Raw genomic sequence first — 22,588 nt, 5'->3', positions numbered from 1 at the left:
AGACAGAGTTTCACTCTTGTTGCCCAGGCTGGAGTGCAATGGCATGATCTCACTCACTGCAACCTCTGCCTCCCAGGTTCAAGTGATTTTCCTGCCTCAGCCTCCCAAGTTGCTGGGATTACAGGCGTGCACCACCACACCCAGCTAATTTTTGTATTTTTAGTAGAGACAGGGTTTCACCATGTTGGCCAGCCTGGTCTCGAACTCGCGACCTCAGGTGATCCGCCCACCTTGGCCTCCTAAAGTGCTGGGATTACAGGCGTGAGCCACTGAGCTTGGCCCTCTGCTGGGAGTTTTTTTTTTTTTTTTTTTCTGAGACAGAGTCTTGCCCTGTGACCCAGACTGGAGTACAATGGCACTGATCTTGGCTCACTGCAACCTCCACCTCCTGGGTTCAGATTTTAAAATGTGTTAAATCATCCTTTCCCTAGAGATGTTTGTTTTACAGCATGTCAGAAACAGTATGAGAATAAATCCTCACCACAAGAGGGAGCTGGACCATGAAGAAATTAATGGACTGTTTTGGAAATAGAAATAAAAACTGAGAAAGTGCAGGAGATTTACAGTAAGACCATCAGTATCATCAGTGGTGACCGTTATTTGCACTAAATGATTACTTCATTCTTTCAGTTGCTCAGATCAAAAAATCCCTGATTCCTTACTTCCTATTATATTAAAGCATGTCTTTTAATGCTGACGCTTTGACATCTAGGGCCTTGCGGGCTCTGGAGGGACTGCCCTTACCAGGGCTAGCTGATTCCCAGACATAGCAAAGGGCTGGCGCCTTTCACACGCAATGCAACCAAATCAGCTTCTGTGCCTGCAAGCACTTCCTTCCCAGGCCTCTTCCACTCCATGCCACTATCACCCCAGGGCCAGGTACCAGACAGCTAAAGACAGCCGGTATACCCCAGAATCTATTGAAGTTATTCAAGCTAGCCAATCCCAGGCCTGCTGACTGCCTCTCCATTTCTTCCCGTAGACACCACAATGCAGGCTCTTGCCCACATTTCCTCTTCACTCTGTCTACCTCCTACTTGATCCTGGTGCTTCCCCATATGGCCCCTGTAACATGGTGTGCCTCCTCCTCTTGGGAACTGTGAATAACAAACTATTGTTGGGTTTCAGAAAACAATACCCAAAAATGAAGGCCTCAGGGGCAGCTTCAGGAGCAAAGGTTTTTCTCTGACTTTCTCCTGCCCTTCTGTCTCTGAGTCCCATCCTTCCCAGAGGCTGCCTATAGACCCCAAGGCAGATCCTGGCAACCAGACCATTTTTCCCCAAAGCCATAAAACCCAAAAATATCACTCGAACTTTCCCTCTGCCTTTCTGTGTAAAAACTGACCATAAAGAAATTATCTCATGCTTGTAATCCCAGCACTTTGGGAGGCCAAGGTGGGCAGATCTTTTGAGGTCGGGAGTTTGAGACCAGCCTGGCCAACACAGTGAAATCCTGTCTCTACTACAAATACAAAAATTAGGCACGAGAATTGTTTGAACCCGGGAGGCAGAGGTCGCAGGGAGGCAGAGGCTGCAGTGAGCCGAGATTGTACCACTGTACACCAGCCTGAGCAACAAAGCAAGACTCTGTCTCAAAAAGAAAAAGAAATTATCTGACCTACCTTGTTTGACTATAGTCAGAAGACCCCCATTCCAGAAAGGGCCCTAAAGTTGCCTTTGAAAAATTATAGTCAGGGAAATCTGACATAACTGACTATCTTGCTTCTACCAGGCTAACTTGCTTTGGCTCATTCTTGTGTGGAGGCCATAACAGTCCTTTCCTCGAACTGGTCCCCTCCGTGTTCAAAAATGGAAATCGAATTTGTAAAGACTAACAAGAGGACGTGAGGTCAGAATTATGGTAGAGGCTTGAACTTCGCTAAAGAAAAGGCTGAGTTAAACAATGACCTGCCATTGCCGAGCTTATTTTTCTGTAAGTTGCTTACTGCCCCAGAGTCACAAGATTTATAACTTCCCCAACTACTCCTGTAGATAACATTACTACTGTGAAACCTGAAGAACCAGTCTTTGAGATATTTTTCAGATTTAGCATTCAGCAGACCAAGAGATGCCACCTGGTCCCAAGACCCCCCCAATCCCAGGAACTGATTCGGCTGCATGAAGACAATTTAGACACCCCTGTGATTTTATCCAAAGCCAATCAATCCTTTCAGTTCTCCAGCCCCCTTCCCACCAAAGTACCCTTAAAAACCCCAGCCTCTAAATTCTCGGGGAGGTAGATTTGAGAAATTTCTCCTGTCCTCCTGCTTGGCTGGCCTTGTGATCATTAAAATTCTTCCTTTGCTGCAACATCTGCTGTTCTCGGTGCATTGTTTTTTTTCAGGGCAGTGGGCAAGAAGAACCCATTGGGTTGTGACAACCCTGCCCCATACCCAGAAGAAAGGAATGCATGCTCAGAGAGGCCAAGAAGAATCTAGACGGAGAGGTTTGGCTAGGTTTCCCCACTCAGCCTGTTAGCATTAGATCGTGCCCTTTTTGTCCAATCATATTTCATACTTCATTGAACCTAAGCATAAAAATAGCCAATTTCCCCTATATCTTTGGATCATCATTCTAAAGGCTTTTGTGTATTCACATTAAATAAATGTATGTGCTTTTTCTCCAATTAATCTGCCTTTTGATTTTGAGTTGATTTTTCAGCAAATTTCTGAGAGCGGGATTTGTCTCCTGATCTGTTGGCCTCACCATTCCTGAATAATCAGTGAAATGCCTAATGCCACATCTCAGCACATTCTACTGTTTCCTCCTATGATGCACCCCAATTCAACCACTTCTCCTCACCATGGCCCCTCTGTCCTGCCCACCATCATCATGAACCCCCTGCTTCCACCTGGGTCCCTACTCCCATTCCAACCTATTCTCAGTACAACAGCCTGAGTGATCCTTTTACATGCGGGAGGAAGATCTTGTCATTCTTCTGCTGAGATCCCTCCAGTGAAAGGGCTAACAGCAATTACGATTTCAAAAGCATTTTCAGAACCCGCAGTAAACTAAGTTTAAGAAAGCTGGTGGTTTTTGTTTGTTTGTTTGTTTGTTTGAGACGGAGTCTCACTCTGTCGTCCAGGCTGGAGTGCCGTGGCGCCATCTCAGCTCACTGCAACCTCCGCCTCCCAGGTGCAAGCGATTCTCCTGCCTCAGCCTCCTGAGTAGATGGGATTACAGGCACGCGCCACCACACCTGGTTAGTTTTTGTATTTTCAGTAGAGACGGGGTTTTGCCATGTTGGCCAGGCTGGTTTCAAACTCCTGACCTCAGGTGATCTGCCAGCCTTGGCCTCCCAAAGTGCTGGGATTACAGGTGTGAGCCACCGTGCCTGGCCAGTGTTCTTAAAAACAAACAAAAGTGTTTTTACTTCACTGGTTGGCTTCCCCTCGCACTCTGAGTTTAAAACAAAGTCCTCAAAATGGTTTTCGGGGCCCCTGTAGAATTTGATTCTCTTCTCTCCCCACTGGCCGGTCCCCTGGCCTCTTGAGCTTCCTTGAGCATTCCCACCTCAGCTCGTGGCTCTCTGTGGCCCCCTCAGCCTGAAATGTTTCCCCTGGAATCTCCATAATTTGTTCTCTCCCTCAGGAAATGAGATCTTCGCTGACCTTCACCCACAAAAAAATAGCACCCCTCTTGGCTCTGCACACCTCCTCACCCTCTTTATTGCCCTCTCTTTGTCCCATACCACTTACCCGGGCACATACAGTCACTTACTTGCTTCTTGTCAGTTTCCCTCACTAAAATGCAAGCTCCACAAAGGCAGGGATTTTGTTTTTATTCACTGCTGCTTTGCTAATGGCCCAGAAGAGGGACTGCTATGTGGTAAAGCTTAAGAAATTCGTGCTGGACTTGGATGAAGCTGGAGGCCATTATTTTAAGTGAAGTAACTCAGGAGTGAAAAACCAAAACCCGTTATGTTTTCACTTATAAGTGGGAGCTAAGCTATGAGTACACAGAGGCATTCAGAGTGACATAATGGACTTTAGAGACTCAGATGGGGGAGGGTGGGAGGGAGCTAGGGATAAAAATGTACGTATCAGGTACAATGTATGTTACTCAGGTGATAGCTGCACTAACATTTCAGAATTCACCACTGTATAATTCATCCATGTAACAAAAAACCACTTGTACCCCAAAAGCTATTGAAATATATATATATATTTTAAAAAGTACTCCAAAAAAAAAAAAACCCCAAATAAATAAATAAATAAAGGTACTCTAGCTCAGTCATTCCCACATCACATGCCTAGAAAGTGCTTTGTGCACATTCAGGAAGATATGCCTAGTGATCCCTACAGAGCCTGTCATCTAAGGGAGCCGCCAGCTAAACGCTTCACTCATTAAACAATCGAGAACACACAATAATGGTCTGGCAGTGTCCATCCGCATGTGACAGAGCAGCAGGGACAGGGCAGGTCCCGAAGAGTCAGGCCAGGCTTCCTGGGGGACTGCTTGGAAGGAGGCAGGTTGTGGCTATGCCTGTAAAGGTGGCATCCCATCCCAGAGCAGGCGGGACAAAGTTAGTGAGCTCACTCCATGGGTCAAAATTCAATCTTCCCCCCGCCCCCAGTTATCATTATAGTTTAATTTTACAAATAGAAAAAAACTGAGGCACAAAGAAGTTATGTCATACAGCTAGAAATGGCAAGGCTGGGATTTCAACCTAAGACAGTTACCAAAATTCTCCTAATCATTACAATCTACTGACTCCCATTCATGCATTCACTCTACAAGTATTTATTGAGTGCTTACTGTGTATCAAATGTTAAGGATATGTTAGTGAATAAAATGAACTAAAATCCCTGTCTATGCTAGAGGGAGGAGAAAGACAATCAACAATCAACATAATATAACTAAATTCTTCGGTATGCTAGAAGGTAATGAGAAGCATGGTGAAAAATAAAGGAGGGTAAAGTGGCCTTGGAATGCTGGGGGAGGAGAATGTTGCAGTTTAAGTGGGGTGGTCAATGAAGTCCTCAGGCAGCAAAGACTTGAAGGGCACACGGGCAGAGCCTGTGGCTCTTGGGGAGAAAGACATGCCTGAGAGTGGGGCAAGCCTGGCTCTCCTGGACTGCAAGGGGGTGGGTGTGGTTGGAGCACAGGAAGGAAGAGAGAGACAGAGGACATGCACAGTCTTCTGAACCCCAGAGCAAATCCATATTTGCCAGAGAGCAATCAAAAGCCCAACATCACACAGACAGTGGCAAAGCCGGGTGAAACCAGTCTGACTCCAGATCCCAAGTCCTTTCCACCACACAACCCTCCCTCTGCCACAGCAGAGAGGCAGGAAGAGAGCAGCAGAGGCGGGAAGAGGGAAACCCCATAACGGAAGATGCTTCACGTGTTGGAGGCAAAGGATGAGAAATAAGATGGGATGGAGAAGCTATGCTGGAAACCCAGGCAGAGGAGGTGGAAGTTGGGGATCAGGATAGAAATGGGCTGAGTATAAAATTATAAGAAGCTGGTCTTGCGGGGAGCGGTGGCTCACGCCTGTAATCCTAACATTTTGGGAGACTGAGGCGGGCGGATTGCTTGAGCTCAGTTTGAGACCAGCCTGGGCAACACGGTGAAACCCCATCTCCACTAAAATACAAATAATCAGCCGGGCGTGGCGGCATGCTCCTCTAGTCCCAGCTACTCGGGAGCCTGAGGCAGGAGAGTTGCTTGAACTTGGGAGCCGGAGGTTGCAGTGAGCTGAAATCGCACCACTGCACTCCAGTCTGGGCGAAAGAGTGAGAATCCGTCTCAGAAAAAAAGAAAAAAAAGAAGCTGGTCTGTGTGTTGCATGGATTGGATCAAAGAGGGACCCAGTCAAAAAGATCAGCTGATTGGTAGACTAAGTGGATGATGATCAAGGGCAAGGAAGACCAGGATATTAAAGGTTGGCCTTAACCCATGGAGAGCAAGAAGAAAGAAGGGTAGGAGAGAGAGCTCCCATAAGTATGGTTAGGAGAGCAGCCAGGAGCCCAGCTCTCCGGCTTCAGACTCTGCCTCTATGGCTTCCTAGTTCTGCGACCATGTACCTTAACATCTCTATGCCTCAGTTTTTCTTCCTGTAAAATCGTGTGGTAACGGTACCTATATCATATGGTTGTTGAAAAGATTAAATGAATAATCTAAAACACTTAAAACTGCCTGATAAACTCTAGATAAATATATCTTTGTATACACTCCTCCACAGCCCCCACTGATAAATTGATTTGAATTATTTTTTAAAATCCATTTATTTAATTTATTTGAAGAGACTAACCTCTCTTCTTCTCTGAGGAAAAAAAGAAAACAAAACTCATGATGCAGATGAGGCAGACACTGTGAGTGGTTACCCCAACTATCATTTCCCTTTCCTACTTGCTGGGAGAGCCCCACACTGGTTCAGGCTACACAGCCATATGCTTCACTCAGATAATCATAGTGCCCCTGTAGCCATTGCCAGTGATTGGCTTAGGTTTTCTCAGTGAGAGAGGCCATAGAAGAGATTTTCCTTTTCATCTATTGGATGTTGCCAAATTGGCTGTGATGGCTGGAACCCGGGCAGCCATGTCGTGGCTGTGAGGTGAACTAGACCCTGAAGGCAAAGCAGACAAGCTGAGAATGGCAGAGTGGAAAGATGGGAAGAACTTGGTGGAGCTGCTGAATTAACTGTAGGGATACTCAGCACTTCTTGTTATGCGAATTAGTAAACCTTCTTTATTACGTAGGCCATACTGAGTTGGGCTTTGATGTTTCTTGAAGCTGGAAGCATTCTGATACTTACAGAAGTAAAAATTTGGTAGCAATCTAGATGGATCCATTAATCGTTTTCTATGTACATTATAAGAAGTGAAGCTCTAAATTCAAAACCCTGGCTTTCAGTTTTTGTAAATAAATAAAACTTTAGGAAAAACACATTTACCGAGCATACCACTATGTTGTGAGGGAATTACCATGATCTATCTATATCTGTCTATCTATCTATCTCTATATCTATCATCTATCTATCTCTGTCTCTATTTATATCTATCTCTATCTATCTCTGTCTATATCTATCATCTATCTATCTATATATATCATCTAACTCTATCTATATCTATCACCTATCTATATCTACCTATCTCTATCTCTATCTATATATAATCATCATCTATCTATATCTATCTATATCATCTATCTATATCTATCCATCTATCATCTATCTATATCTATCTATCTATCTGCAAGGTAACAGTCATTTTCTGAACTACTTTTGGAGCAGAACCCCCTTTTCTATTTTTTCTTTTTTTTCTGCTTCAAGAAGAGGAACAGAATTTCCTCTTCTTCCTCTTATTTTTCAACTACAGCCTTTTTACTGAATAACCCCAAATCAGTGAGATGCTGAGTTGAAACTAAATGAAACTATAGCATAGTCTTTCGATAACTGTTACCTAGTTCTAGAGATGACTGCTGAAATAATTTCACATTTAATATAAACTAGCAGTCTGAATGATTCCGAACATTTAAAAAACCCAAAGGCAGATATTAGTAACCATCCCATCTATACTAATGGGGTGGTTACTATACTAATTAGCAACCACCCCATTAGTTACTATACTAATTAGTAACCACCCCATTAGTATAGATGGGATGGTTACTAATTTGGTCTAACATAATTTTGTCTTGATTTTCACATTACCTCATTCTACAACCCTTGGGCCCAAATCAATCATCTTAACCCATGAAAGTTGCCGTATCTTTCACTTTCAAGGTTAGCTTCTTAAGCTTACCTCAGTTTGTATTAAATTTTTAATCCTATATTCCTCGTTCCCACAAGGAGGAAGAATATTAATATTGCGATTTGACCCATGTGTGTTAGAGGGTGAAGCCCTGCCTGAAAGATCTAGCATGAGAATGTGTCTGTGCAGGTGGAAAAGCTGATCCAACATCAGTTTGGACTCAGTCATCTCACTCGTTTCTGTTTCCTTCCTTCTGTGGAAGGAAGTCTGATAAAATCAAGGATTGGGCAACTGAGGGAGGTAAAATAAAGCAGGAGATCTCATGGCCTAATTCAGTTTGAGGCCTAACTGTGCCTCGTGTAGCCCTGCCAAACTTCCTAGAATTAACTTCTTTGGGGTCCTGGGCAGAAGGCCCAGCTAATAATGAGGTAGTGTGTTGACTCCCTTTGTCACTGGCTTTTGTGCTTTAGAAATGTTGATTGGCCGGGCGCGGTGACTCATGCCTGTAACTCTAGCACTTTGGGAGGCTGAGGCAGGCGGATCACTTGAGGTCAGGAGTTCGAGACCAGACTGGCCAACATGGTGAAACCCTGTCTTTACTAAAAATACAAAAATGAGCTGGGTGTGGTGGTATGTGCCTGTAATCCCAGCTACTTGGGAGGCTGAGGCAGGAGAATCCCTTGAATCCCAGAGGTGGAGGTTGCAGTGAGCCAAGATTGCACCACTGCACTCCAGCCTGGGTGAGAGTGAGATTTCATCTCAGATTACAAAAAAAAACAAAAAAGGAAATGTTGACTCTTAGGGCTGGAATAAGGGATTGCCAGGGTTCTCAGCTCAGACTCATCCTCAGACTGCCAAAATCTACCACAACATCTAACAAAATTTTTATATTTTCTTTAAATCGTGAATTGAAGTTTCCTGTCTTTCAGCTATTTGCTCTGATCATCTCATTCGCATTCTAGACCCTTACCATGTATGTATTCAATCCGACACTTTCTGTTGGTGTGGCTAATCCTTCTGGATTTATGGGTGTATGTGGAATCATATCAAATACACAGCAAGCTCCAAACTTTTCCGACTCATCCTCAGCTCTTACTAGAATACTCTGAAAATGATAAATGGCTAATAATATTTTAAAACAACTTAAAATGTAAAGTTCACTTAGTAATTTAAATACACAGGTAGACACATTATAAGAAAACCATTATTGCTTTTCTAACCTAGATGATCAAAGGAAGACAGCGACAGATGATTGTATATTTTGTTTAATACTTGCATTGTTTCTATAGCGCAATTATAGCAATCTTTAAATTTACTTTCATTACAAATATTTGTCAAGTTTTGTTTCAGAAACATTTTTCCTACTCTCTTGCATCATGCACCCAGACACACTACAAAAAACTCATTCATAACACAGTAAGGGCAAACATTACTCATGTAAACATCTTTCATTAATTTCCCATAATTAAAAAAAATCATAGAATTATAGATATTGAATAAGGCTCATAGATTTAGTTCAAATTCCACAAGAGACCAAAGATGCTCGTTAACTGTGATGGGGTTAACTTTTGGTTGCAATAAATGCTGAAAGCATACCCCCGGCTTCTACTCCTTAAACATACCTCACAACCTAATAAATGTATTTCAGGATAAAGAGAGAACACAGAAAACCCAGGAGGAAACTTTTGAAGAAGGGAGCTCAGAATTATGGACATAATTTTCCTATGTGATAAGCAGGCATTACGTAGTCCCTGTAGCTTCCCAATACATGAATCAAGGTTAATTATAATTATCGTAACCCAAAATGTAACCAAGTAGATATGTTGATACATTGGCATGTGTGTTCATATTGCTACTATACACAGTGAAAATTTATCCTAATATGTATCATTTCATTATATCCAGGACCAAAGTGGGAAAAAAAATACCCACTCAAGTTGAATATCATCATAAAGGAGTTTTTGTTTGTTTGTTTTTTCAATAACAAAAGAGTCAGGAGAGTTGGGAGGTATGTCCTAGGGATGTGATTGGTCTTGATATTTAACAACTTTGAACAACTGTGTGTAAAGTCACAGACAGAGGAAGCAAGGATTTTTGTTATCGGAGGACGTCTCTCTCTCTGGTTGGAAGTTTGGTGCTTGGGTGCATAGTCTTCCAGAGCTGAGACAGGAAATGTACTGTGCTGAGAAATGGGCCCCTTGCCAGATGCTCCCTTCTCCTTCCTCTCTGCGAGGCGGAAGTCAGAAGGTAGAGATTGCTGGCAAAACTGTGAAGTCCCACCCTGGGGTCTGAACCCCAACTCCACTGAGGGCAGCCTCCCTGACGTGTGTGACTAGGCAGTAAGGGTGGCGGTTGATGGCGGCCGGGAAACCCAGTTTCGAGGTTCACATGGCCAAGTCTGGCTTCTGATTCTGCTGCCCTGCAAAGAAATTGTGCTCCAGATAACTGCACCGGTGTCTCTAATGCCTCTGATTCACTCTCAGGCCCCTCAAAGGCCTGCAGTGATATCACTAAAAGGTGAACACACCTCCATTAGCACCTAACTTCCACCAGGAAGCGGCTGAGGCACTGGGGAAGCCTACGAGCTCTCTCCACGTCAGGTGCAACAACGCCAAGGAAGTTGCTGAGAGTCAGAGTTATTGTAGGCTTTTGATTTTTAAAAATCAAAATTGATCTGCATTACATCTCAATAGACTCAGATAATTCTCACCAAAATTTTTGTAATGTGTTTAAGTAGCACTGGAATAATTCAACTTCATTTAAATATATTCATTCTATCATGAAAATATTTCATACAAACATCTATTTACATACAAACACATTAAAATTTGTGAAAAGGGTTCCCACCCCTGTGGTTGTATGGCTTGAAATAGTTTCATTGCTTTGAATATGTACGCACACATTTGGCAAAAGAAAACTATTACAATTTAGTATTTCTGAAATTAAAAAAAGTGACACCGAGGTTCCAAATTCCTGAAGGGAAAGATAAAAGAAAAATAGTAATAATCTATCAAGGTACCCCAAGTAGATGTAGATTTGATATACTTTGTGAACCTTTGATCTGTGGCAAATAAACATTACAACTGTCAGTCTTGCAACATAGTTTTGCTTGTTTTTCTAAAACAAAAGATATCTGGATTCTAAGTCACTACTCTTAAGACAGAAGCTTGAGGCAACTGTTTTAAAACAAAAGGGAAAAAACGATACCTCTACCTTCTTGGAAGATTTTAAATGCATGTTGCAGTGAGTGATTTAAATTTTTATATATTAAACGAAATTTACTAAAAGTGCCACATACTGTCCCCCGGAGAAGACAACCCTTTAATTCACTGTTCACAATTAATGCAATTTTAATAGTTCTATTTAAATGTTAAAAATGGTTACATTTGGCCTCATTGGCCTTTCCGGGTGGGTTGTTGGTGGTAAGGAAATAGTTTTTCAAGTGTGAAGAACCCCCATAGGGCAAATAGGTTTAACTACAGTCCTAGACAGGTTCAGAGAGCTCTTGGAAAACTAATTTCCTTCTTAGTGTCTCGGGTAGATCAAGGATGAAGCAAGTTAAAATAAGAATAGGTACTACAAGACTCAAGAACTCCTCACTGCTTTCTTTTTGATCTCATCATTCCTTTGTGTCGGAAATTCAATCTTTCCAGTTGTTTTTGTTAGTCCATTCAAATGTCCATTTGGGGACATGCTCCTACAGGTTAGTTCCTATTCCTAACTCTAACACAAGATAATATTTCATCACAGAAAAGATGCTAAGGGAAGATCTGGTCATGCAGGAGTTGGACTGAGACAGCTCTGAGTGAATCTGCTTGAGATTACAGTGTCACACACACATAGGCTCCCGCTGCTTTTTAGGAGAGCATAAAGTCATTTCTTTATTCCCCACCACATGGAATCTTCCACGTCTGCTGTGATTCTGATGCTGATGAAATGACCAGATGCGGCGGCTTCCTGACATATTTCCTTCCCCAGCAGATGTAAAGTAGAAAAATGCATTCTGGGTATTCTTTTCCACTTGCACTTAGGTTCAAACAAGAAACAAACCCTTCCGTCCTCAGCTGTTAATTCCTTATAGAACCTCCACTCCCTTGACTTCTTTCTCTACCTACAGAACTCAGTGAATCTCAAGCCCCACTCTGATTCCAACCTGTGACAGAGCCTTATATTTGGGAGTATGTGTGTGTGTGAGGGGAGGGGTGGGAGAGACAGAGCCAGAGACATAAGCGAACAGAGAGGGACACACAGAGGGAAAGCCAGACGGGGAAGGACCCGAGGACATGCACAGAGCCAGAGAGACTCAAGAGAGGACAGTGCAGAGGACTTGGAACAGGGAACAGGAGAGGGCAGATGGGGCTGCTGTTACACAGGACATCCAGGTGTTCTCACATATGCAGAGAGAAGAGGAAAGAGCAGGAGAAAGAAGAGCTGGAAGACACAGGGAGTATGAAGAGAGTTGGGAGGAAGACACAGTGAGGCTCAGCGAGGGCGCATTGCTTCCTCTGATTTGCGTGGAGGTCACAGACACACTGCTGAGTTTTAAGCTCAGAGTGTTACCATTCAATATCTCATCTGAAGAAATGATTAGCGGACTAATCACTACATTCAACTCTTCAATTCCTTTTATCCAATTTTGAAAAAAAATACCATTTGAATGGGATAGAGTAGCCCCTCAGGATGTAAATTGTACCCCACCGCAGCCAGGACCAGAATGCGATCACTCTCAGGAATGAAATCATTCAGAGCATGGCTGCATCGGGGGCATGACCAGCACTATCCTCTCCCTGACCTCATTCCCTGACCCGGCTGCACAACTCACCTGAGTGAGCTTAATGCAAACCATCTTTCTCCTGAAGACAGTCACTCCCTTTGGGACACATTTAAATTAAAGCACCTATCAGAATGCAAGTCCAGAGGCCCTGGCCCATCTGTCACAGTGTGTAAAACGGTCTCTTTCTACAGAATAAAAGTGACCCTATCCTGGTGCCTTTAAATCTAAAAACTCTATTCAATTCCTTTGGTGGGCAATCTTTCTGGAAGCACCAACAACTTCCTCTCATGGGTGAACCATCGGCTTAAGCTTTCAAGCAAGGATCCAACTGGATCTCCCTGAAACCACTGCCCCCTAGCTGCAAAGTATGCAACTGGGTGCTCTAGGAAGCTTGGCCTTGCAAAGAAGGGAAGGGCAACTCTGTCAATGTGCCCAGGGGCCACCTGAACTGAAAGTCATGAGCAGCCTGGGATCAAGCACTTTTGTTGTAGTCTTCATAAAGCTATGTGCAACTGACAAGAAAGAGCAAACCTCCTTCTGCCTATGTCTTCACTCTTCTCCCACTGCAAGCCTTCTCTCATCAGCTGGAGCTCACTCTCCGCTATAGCTTGGAAGGCCTTAGCTTTCCAGACCAAACTGACTCAGGTGACAGGAACCACAGCTGACAGCTGCAGATCAGCACAACAGCTGCTCTCCAGTTCTTCCAGCCACCACATCGAGGTGTCTAAAAGAGACATAGCTATGGCATGTGGTAAGGGTGCTTATAAAAAACAAAACTCTCAGAATTCATTCAGAGCAATCCCAGTGAAGTTACAGATCTAATTAGCTAAACTAAAAAACAGGGGTTTTCTCCTTATTTCTGCTGTTGTGATTACACATGGCTGGCAAAATGGCTGAAATGCTATTGATAGTGTTGCTTTTAAACTATACAGGTGTTCAGTCTTAGTTTACAATGTTTTGAAGCAGGTAAGTGCTTTGAAATTACAATGATGAAGAGTTTTAGCATCAAGGTTTGATTTGTACCTAGTAATCAGTATGTCTGCCTTAGTAGTACTGACTAAAAAAATTGCTTTTTGAATTCTGTTAGAATTCAAATTTGCTATTTGACTTTTGAATTCAATGCACTGTGTCACAAGCCTGACTGCACTATGTTATGTACATTTAATGTGTACTCAAGGAGAAAAAAATTACTAGCACTATTGAAAATATTGCAAAATTGCCACAGTTACTGCTTAGAAATACTAATTTTCTTCTCTTCTTTCTTAAAGTATATATTACAACTCTTCCATAACTTAATGCAAACAAAGTAAATTCATTTCTTCTCACATCTTAAAGCAAAGATATCTTTGTTTACATGCGAGAATAATATTCTATAATAATACCCTGGCCCTATGAGCCAGTACTTTATATTAGGACATAATAATAAAATGATGATATAGAAAGAACCAGAGAGACCTACACACTGCTATTGATGCAAAAATCCATTTGGAAGTTTTCTCTTGTAAAGGATATCTAAGAAAGAGAATAGGAGTGAGGGGTGAAATGGCTTTAGAAGTGGGCTTCTATTCACTAGGAAAAAAACAAAGCCATTCTATTGCAAGATACAGATCAAAGGTTAAAAGGCAAATTATACTACATTTAGAGAATAAAGATGTAGTAATTGTCAACCCTCAATATGGCACATATGCAAGTGTGGTAACACAATTTGCACTGGCCATAGGAAAAAAAGCACTATGGAAAAACCACTGACTAAAAATGACTGAAAAACCCCATTTCCCTGTTTCAGTCTAATCATTTGGCATCTCTGAATGTGGTACAGATTTAGACTTGAACCACCAAAGAACATCACGCTGTCTTATGTCAAATGCTTGACAATACCTCTCAGTAGGACGTTGTTGCAAGGCTAGCTAATTTTAAATCTGGTATGAGTAATACAGTCAAACCTAGTTAGTATGCAAGAAAGTCGTTGCTAACACATGGTGAGAGGATGTGACGTCACAGCATGAGCAGTCCCTGGTTGTCCCATTGTCGGATAAACGTAGTGCATAGATCCAAGTTTCTATTCCAAGTCTCTGAACCCCAAAGCCAGGCCTTTCACTTTTGCTGGGTGGCCTGGAAGGCCTTCAGCTCCACCTGGTACCACTCAGGGGCTTCAGGCCCACTCTTCCCGGGGGGGCTGTGGTCATAGCCATAGGCAACGGTGAGCTCTTCATCGGCCTCCACTGCTCTCAGGGTGCGGATGCATTTGATGGGCCCAAAACGGGGGTGGACAAACCTAAACATCAAGATGCACACAGTCATTCCCGGGCCAGACTAGGAGGTTGGAAGCAAAGGCTAGGGAGGGGCTGATAGAGGAATCACCCCCAGGCACTCTTCCCTGGGCACGCCTGGTAGGTACCCAAAGTGTGGTCACCCAGCATCAGTTTCACCCGAGAGCTTATTAGACATGAAGTATCTCGGCCCCATCCCAGACCTGCTGGATTGGAATCTGTATTTTAGCGACACCCCCAGGTGATCCACTGGTATATTAAAGTCTGAAAAGCACTGCTCTGTTTTTTAAAGCATATTTGGCACCTTGCATTTATAAACCAACAATCATGATCAACAACAAAAATCTGTCGCTAATGAGAAATCAGATCCAGTGCAGCCCGCCAGCATTTGAGCTTGTCTGGCCAGCAGCATCAGATTACCTGGCTGTATCTCAGGGAGAAGGCTTCACCAGAGTGCTTTTGGAGTTGTAAGAAAGAGCCCTGTGGATTTTCAAAGGCAAAAACTCTGTTTTCCACCCTATACATAGAGAGGAAATATTATTTTCTAGCACGAAAGTAGATGAAGATTTCTTCCCAAGAGGGAAGTCTAGACCTCCCTGCCAACCTGCTTATTTAGTATTTCCCTGTGGAGCATCCTATGAAGGGAGCAGTATCTCCTTCCTACAACAAGTCCTCTTGGGACCAGAAACGAGGTTAACACTATGGCTATGTTCATTTGCCAAAGGCTCCCAACCCTGTTCATCTGCACAGCTCCCTGCAGAACAGGCAGATAAATAAGCAATAAATAGACTTAGCTCACCTAACAGCTGCTGAAATGGATATATGTAAGGCATGACCAGGAAGAAATCAGCTTTATTTTTATATGCGTCTGGTCAAATCAATCTCATTCATTTATAGTCTTTTTTTTTTTTTTTTTTTTTTTGAGACAGAGTCTTGCTCTGTTGCCCAGGCTGGAGTACAGTGGCATGATCTCGGCTCACTGCAACCTCCACCTTCCAGGTTCCAGCAATTGTCATGTCTGAGCCTCCCGAGCAGCTGGGATTACAGGTGTGCGCTGCCATGCCCAGCTGATTTTTTGTATTTTTAGTACAGATAGGGTTTTGCTATGTTGGCCAGGCTGGTCTCAAACTCCTGGCCTCAAGTGATTGGCCCACCTTGGCCTCCTAAAATGCTGGGATTACAGGTGTGAGCACTGCGCCCAGTTTATTGTCGTATTTTGAACAAAGGGTTGGTGAGACAGCAAAGGAGAAGGTTCCAGGTCCTAAGTTAGATTAGTGCTTGGCAGCCGGACGTGGTGGCTCACGTCTGTAATCCCAGCACTTTGGGAGGCCGAGGTGGGTGGGTCACTTGAGGTCACGAGTTTGAGACCAGCCTGGTCAACACGGTGAAACCCTGTCTCTACTAAAAATACAAAAATTAGCTGAGTGTGGTGGTGCACACCTGTAACCCCAGCTACTCGGGAGGCTGAGGCACAAGAATCGCTTAGACCCAAGAGGTGGAGATTGCAGTGAGTTGAGATTGCTCTACTGTACTCCAGCCTGGGTGACAGAGTGAGACTTTGTCTCAAAAAAAAAGATTGGTGCTTGGGGCATGATAGTTAAGTAGTTGGCTGGTTCCTTCTATCAATGGTGGAGGAATGGGCATGTCTGTAGCTTCGGGACTTCTTTTATGTGGAGTTAAAAAGGAACCACCTTTAGCTCACACCAAAGGGGCCTCTATGTCCACCCTACTTGGGTATCATATCATGTTTCGTGGAAAGGACACTTGGTATCAGAAGACTTTGGTGTGAGTCCTGATTCAACATAGTTTTACTGCGTCCTCTTGGAAAGTCCACCTCATATCTCTGGATCTCACTTTCCTCATCTGTAAAATCATGATAATACTAGTAATAGTTATCCCATAGGGTCTTTGTCATGACAAAATGGGGTCACATATAGAAAGCACCTTATACAGTGCCTGGCACAAAGTAGGATTCAACTAATATTGGTTACTGCCTGTCTGTGAGCATGCATCTGTGAACACACATGTGAACAGAATTATCAGCCTGTACTCCACCCCAAAGGAGATGCCTAGACTGTGGATTCAGGAATTCCTTATGAAAAGCATGACTCTTTGCTTAAATTAAAATATTTCACTTGGCTGGGTGCAGTGACCCATGCCTGTAATCCCACTACTTTGGGAGGCTGAGGTGGGTAGATCACCTGAGCTCGGGAGTTCGAGACCAGCCTGGGCAACATGGCGAAACCCCACCTCTTCCAAAAATACAAAAAACTAGCCAGGGGTGGTGGCACGCACCTGTTGGTACCAGCTACTTGGGAGGCTGAGGTGGGATGATCGCTTGAGCCTGGGAGGCAGAGGTTGCAGTGAGCTGACATTATGCCACTGCACTCCAACCTGGATGACAGAGACTCCGTCTCGGAAAAAAAAATTAAAGTAAATTAACATAGTTTACTAAAAAAAAAGTTCCTGAAATACAGGTTGGTTAACCTCTGGTACACTGCAAAAAACAAAAAACAGACCCTGTGTTGAATTTCCAGGCCTGAAGCTTCTTTTATAATCCTCTTTTATTTTCATTTTCCTGCTCATTGTCATCATCATTTTCAGAGTGTAGATAACTGACAGACTGAAAAGAAAGAATTCAATTTCAGGTGTTGATTGTTGAAGACGACCCGAAGGCACAGTGGTTAAGAGCCTTAACTGCTCTGCCTTGGCGACCTGCTTTTCCTGTCTGTGATCTCGATGGCGATAGTAGTGGCCTCACTGAGTTACTAGGAGGACTGAATGAGACAATGCATGAAGAGCGTCTAGCACAGCACCAGCCCGGAGTGAGTGGTCTATAAATGTGAGCTACACGATTAGCAGTCAAACCAAACCTTTGTGCCAAGTGGCTTAGCCACTTGTCTACAGTTTGTCTAGAAAAGCAGCTCTTATCTATTTGTCCATTTGGCATTTTGTACTAGACTGCAGTTAAAAAAGCTTATGAAAATGTTTTGTTTATGTTAAAGTGTACATATCAGGGCCAGGCATGGTGGCTCACACCTGTAATCCTAGCACTTTGGGAGGCCAAGGCAGGTGAATCACCTGAGTTCAGGAGTTTGAGACCACCCTTACCAACATGGCAAAAACCTGTCTCTACTAAAAATACAAAAATTAGCCAGGTGTGGTGGTGCATGCCTGTAATCCCAGCTACTTGGTAGGCTGAGGCAGGATAACCACTTGAACCTGTGAGGTAGAGGTTACAGTGAGCTGAGATCGCACCATTGTACCTCCAACCTGGGCAACAAGAGTGAAACTCCATCTCAAAAAAAAAAAAAAAAAAAAAAGGTACCTATCAATACCAATGATTTTTGAAACAAATGAATACCATTAATTGGTATCTGAATTTCATATCTGGTTATTATTCACGTAGTCTTCTCATTACCCCACATAACTAAGATTTGGTCACCCTGGGCTTGCAAACAAACAAACAAACAACAATAAACAAAATGAAAACTGGCAGAGTACAGGGACTTGGGTTTTGTACAAATGAAACCTTCTCGTCTCCTGTGCTCTCTTCCTTTTGGTGAGAAAAATCATGTCCTTGCAATGAAATAAAAAACCTGGTTTGTTTTAAAGGAGTAGTCTTAAGTAGCATTTAAAATTGTTTGTTACCACCCCTTTAAAGGGTTGTTGTTAAGCTGTGTGCAGCTTGGAATGACGCTTTGGCCTAATTCACCCTGGCCACGAAAGCCTTGGAGTTAATCACAGTGTCAGTTTCATTTCACATGACACATGTCCTTTGCCATTTCTACCCGTCCTTTAAACAGAAGTAGTAGCTTCAGTGCTTGTTATGGGCTGCCAAAGAGAGCAAGTCATTGCCAGGAAAATTTTTAAGCCATTTCAAGGATGCAGGAAGGGACATTCTTGACGAACCTCCAAATCCTGGCAATTTTCCTACAGATTAAATGCACATGATCTGATTCTGCTTATGCTAACAAGCAAGATGACTGAGGGACTGCAAGCTATAACTGAAAAGAAAAGGTTGCAGGAAGCTCACCGGCTCCTAAGAATAACTGGCATTCTCACACCAAGCTAAGGAGAGCAATGATGATGGTACAAAGAATCCCAATTATATCCTCTAGAGAACAGTCAGAGATGTTTGGCTTTGGGAAGAACATGTTCAGGGGTCATATAAAAACTACTAAAGTGTACGTAGGGGTACCATGTAAAAGAGAGGCTGACATGGGACACAGGAAAAAAGGGAGACAATTAGGGCCAAGGGCTGAATATTACAGGGAAACCCATTTGGGCTCATTATAAAGAATTTTCTAGGCCAGGGGTGGTGGCTCACACCTGACATCCTAGCACTTTGGGAGGCCGAGGCAGATCACCTGAGGTCAGGAGTTCAAGACCCAACTGGCCAACATGGTGAAACCCCATCTCTACAAAAATACAATTAGCCAGGCATGATGGCAGGTGCCTGTAATCCCAGCTATTTTGGGAAGCTGAGGTGGGAGAATTGCTTGAACCTGGGGGGCAGAGGTTGCAGTGAGCCAAGATCTCGCCGTTGTACTCCAGCTTAGGAGACTGAGCGAGACTCCGTCTCAAAAAAAAAAAAAAAAAAAAAAAAGGAACTTTCTAGTCATCGGAGCCCAGAAGCTAATTTTGTAATGTCTATTTCATTTGTATATTTCTCTGAACCTTTGTGGATAATGTAAGCTCCACACCAATGGAGGTTTCCAAGAAGAGGTTCAATGAGCAGATGGAAGAGAAGGCTCAAACTCTAAGAGGATTATTTGTATTTTATACACAGAGTATAAATATATGTACTCATTTTATATATTTACCTTTTGAAGTAGATAATTCAGTGGCCTTTCAACAACTGAATATCACAAATACACACAAAATTCTGCAACCGTCACCATCATCTAATTTTAGAACACCCACCTTAGAACATTTTAATCACCCCAAAATGAGACCACAATGAGATCCCATACCCATTAGCACACACTCCCCATCCCCCGTCCCCAGCCCTAGGGAACCACTAATCTACTATCTATCTCTATGGATTTCCTACATTTTGGACATTTCATATAAATGGAGTCATATATTCTTTCACTTAGCATAGTGTCTACAATTCTCATCCATGTTGTAGCATATGTCAGTACTTCATTCCTTTTTATTAGCAAATAATAGGGACTCTGATTTTATAGGTCTTTTCCAACACTGACACGTCATGCCCTAGGTTTAGGACTTTATTTTCCTTCTTCCTTTCACGTCATAAAAGGGCTCCTGGCCGGGCGCAGTGGCTCACACCTGTAATCCCAACACTTTGGGAGGCTGAGGCAGGTGGATCACCTGAGGTCAGAAGTTCAAGACCAGCCTGACTGCCATGGTGAAACCCCACCTCTACTAAAAATACAGAAAAAAAAATTAGCTGGGCGTGGTGGCGCATGCCTGTATTCCCAGCTACTTGGGAGGCTGAGGCAGGAGAATCGCTTGAACCCGGGAGGCGGAGGTTGCGGTGAGCCGAGATCTCGCCATTGCACTCCAGCCTGGGCATCAAGAGGGCAAATCCATCTAAAAAAAAAAAGGGGGCTTCCTCATCTTCTCCACTGTGCAGAGTAATTTCAATTTTTACTATTATTTCAAATAACACTATCTTTAATTGTCCAGAATGAGAAAACTGAAGGACAAAAAGAGCAGCTATAAAACAGCAGCCCCTCGGTATGGTACACTATTTCCATATCATTCCTCCTCTTCAAAGCACTTTCCATTTCTTAGATTGCAAAGCCACAGAGTGAGGCTGTTTATATTTTGAGTTTCAAGTCATAACCCTGAGGCCGATGGCAGAGGACCCATGGTTTTTCGGATGAAGCAGCCTTTATCTGAGGCAGAATAACACCTTTTACTGTCCTCCTCAGTCTCAGGGCCCTGAGGCACAGATCCGCCCCAGCAGCTCGGAGTGATACTTACATGTCGTAGATGCAGTTTGGAGTGAAGGAGTGATTTGCCTTGTGTCCCAAGGAGGCACAGTACTTGGATACATGGTTATAGGGCTCAGGCACATCAATGACCGTTTCTTCATCAAGGGAGAGGGTGTTCCCATTAAGGGCCCAGTCCCTGCTGTCAACCTGCAGAAAACAAAAAAGCGAGCCTTAGAGAGGACCTTTCTCCCCACAGTTCAAAGGACATCAGAGATATTAACTCATTTATCTTATTATTTTTGTTTTTGAGACAGGGTCTCACTCCATTACCTAGGCTGGAGTGCAGTGGCATGATCTGGGCTAACCACAACCTCTGCCTCCCAGATTCAAGTGATTCTCATGCCTCAGCCTCCTGAGTAGCTGGAATTACAGGTGTGCACCACCACACCTAGCTAGTTTTTGTATTTTTTGTAGAGATGGGGTTTCACCATGTTGGCCAGGCTGGTCTCAAACTCCTGACCTCAGGTGATCTGCCCACCTCAGCCTCCCAAAGTGTTGGAATTACAGGTGTGAGCCACCACACTCAGCCAAAACTTCAAGATTTGAGCACTACAAAATGGAATAAAACAAAACAAAACAAGGCATCTCTCCACACACTGAGAGTGCAGATGACATGTGTGGTCAGTGCCACGCAGCTCGACTTACTATTTGTTCATTTTTCCTTGTTCCATATGAAAAAAAAGGATTTAAAGTCCCTGATGAATATACATAAAATATAACCAGATAACTTGAATTGGATAAAGAAGAGGAGGCAAAAGAAAAAAACAAAGTAAGAACACAAATGGAACCAGAAATGTAAGGGATGCAAGAATGTACTCTAGGCAAGTCCTCTACCTTTGTTACAGGTGGGAAATCACTCTGACCAGCAGGCAGCCATCGATTACCAGCATGCCTTCTTATCTACAACAGGGGTTACTAACAGTGTAACCATCAGGCTTCTCTTCTCCAAACCACTCCTGACCAACTCACCCCAGGAGCTGGCGATGACAGCAGTCCAGCCTTTTGAAGCCAACACGACGACATTTTCATAAAAAACTGTTAACTCTCAAGGTATACCATTTCCCCCACTGCTAAATTGTAATTGTGCTTTTGTTCATATGTGATAGTCCCTCAACTGATGTTTACTAAGTGGTACCATGTGCCAGGCACTGTTCTAGGTGCAGGGGATATAGCAGTGATCAAAAGCGGAAAAAAAGCCTCATGGATCTTTTTTTTTTTTTTTTATTATACTTTAATATAAATATTAAATGTTTCTAGGGTACATGTGCATAACGTGCAGGTTTGTTACATATGTATACTTGTGCCATGTTGGTGTGCTGCACCCATCAACTCGTCAGCACCCATCAACTCGTCATTTACATCAGGTATAACTCCCAATGAAATCCCTCCCCGCTCCCCCCTCCCCATGATAGGCCCTGGTGTGTGATGTTCCCCTTCCCGAGTCCAAGTGATCTCATTGTTCAGTTCCCACCTATGAGTGAGAACATGCAGTGTTTGGTTTTCTGTTCTTGTGATAGTTTGCTAAGAATGATGGTTCCCAGCTGCATCCATGTCCCTACAAAGGACACAAACTCATCCTTTTTTATGGCTGCATAGTATTCCATGGTGTATATGTGCCACATTTTCTTAATCCAGTCTGTCACTGATGGACATTTGGGTTGATTCCAAGTCTTTGCTATTGTGAATAGTGCCGCAATAAACATACGTGTGCATGTGTCTTTATAGCAGCATGATTTATAAGCCTTTGGGTATATACCCAGTAATGGGATGGCTGGGTCATATGGTACATTTAGTTCTAGATCCTTGAGGAATCGCCATACTGTTTTCCATAATGGTTGAACTAGTTTACAATCCCACCAACAGTGTAAAAGTGTTCCTATTTCT

At 43.3% G+C, this 22,588-nt stretch overlaps 1 protein-coding gene across 2 annotated transcripts in view; it reads right to left on the bottom strand.

Annotated features, from left to right (window-relative positions):
* The window catches only part of SETD7 (SET domain containing (lysine methyltransferase) 7), a 63,920-nt gene that overhangs the window by 1,869 nt on the left and 39,463 nt on the right, over positions 1 to 22,588 (bottom strand). The window contains exons 7-8 of one of the 2 annotated variants that reach the window (XM_011985629.1): positions 20,694 to 20,851; positions 8,944 to 14,743 (exon numbers count right to left, since the gene is read on the bottom strand). In XM_011985629.1, coding sequence (XP_011841019.1) covers positions 14,563 to 14,743; positions 20,694 to 20,851 — 339 coding nt within the window. In that variant the 3' untranslated portion in view covers positions 8,944 to 14,562. Of the gene's footprint in view, positions 1 to 8,943; positions 14,744 to 20,693; positions 20,852 to 22,588 lie in introns of those variants that run through there. The other variant, XM_011985630.1, reaches the window with a different exon arrangement.

The sequence above is a fragment of the Mandrillus leucophaeus genome, unplaced genomic scaffold (assembly GCF_000951045.1).
Source record: "Mandrillus leucophaeus isolate KB7577 unplaced genomic scaffold, Mleu.le_1.0 Scaffold289, whole genome shotgun sequence".
In the NCBI taxonomy this organism is placed as follows: Eukaryota; Metazoa; Chordata; class Mammalia; order Primates; family Cercopithecidae; genus Mandrillus; species Mandrillus leucophaeus.
Note: the sequence above shows the minus strand (reverse complement) of the source record. Positions and strands in the feature narration are given on the sequence as shown.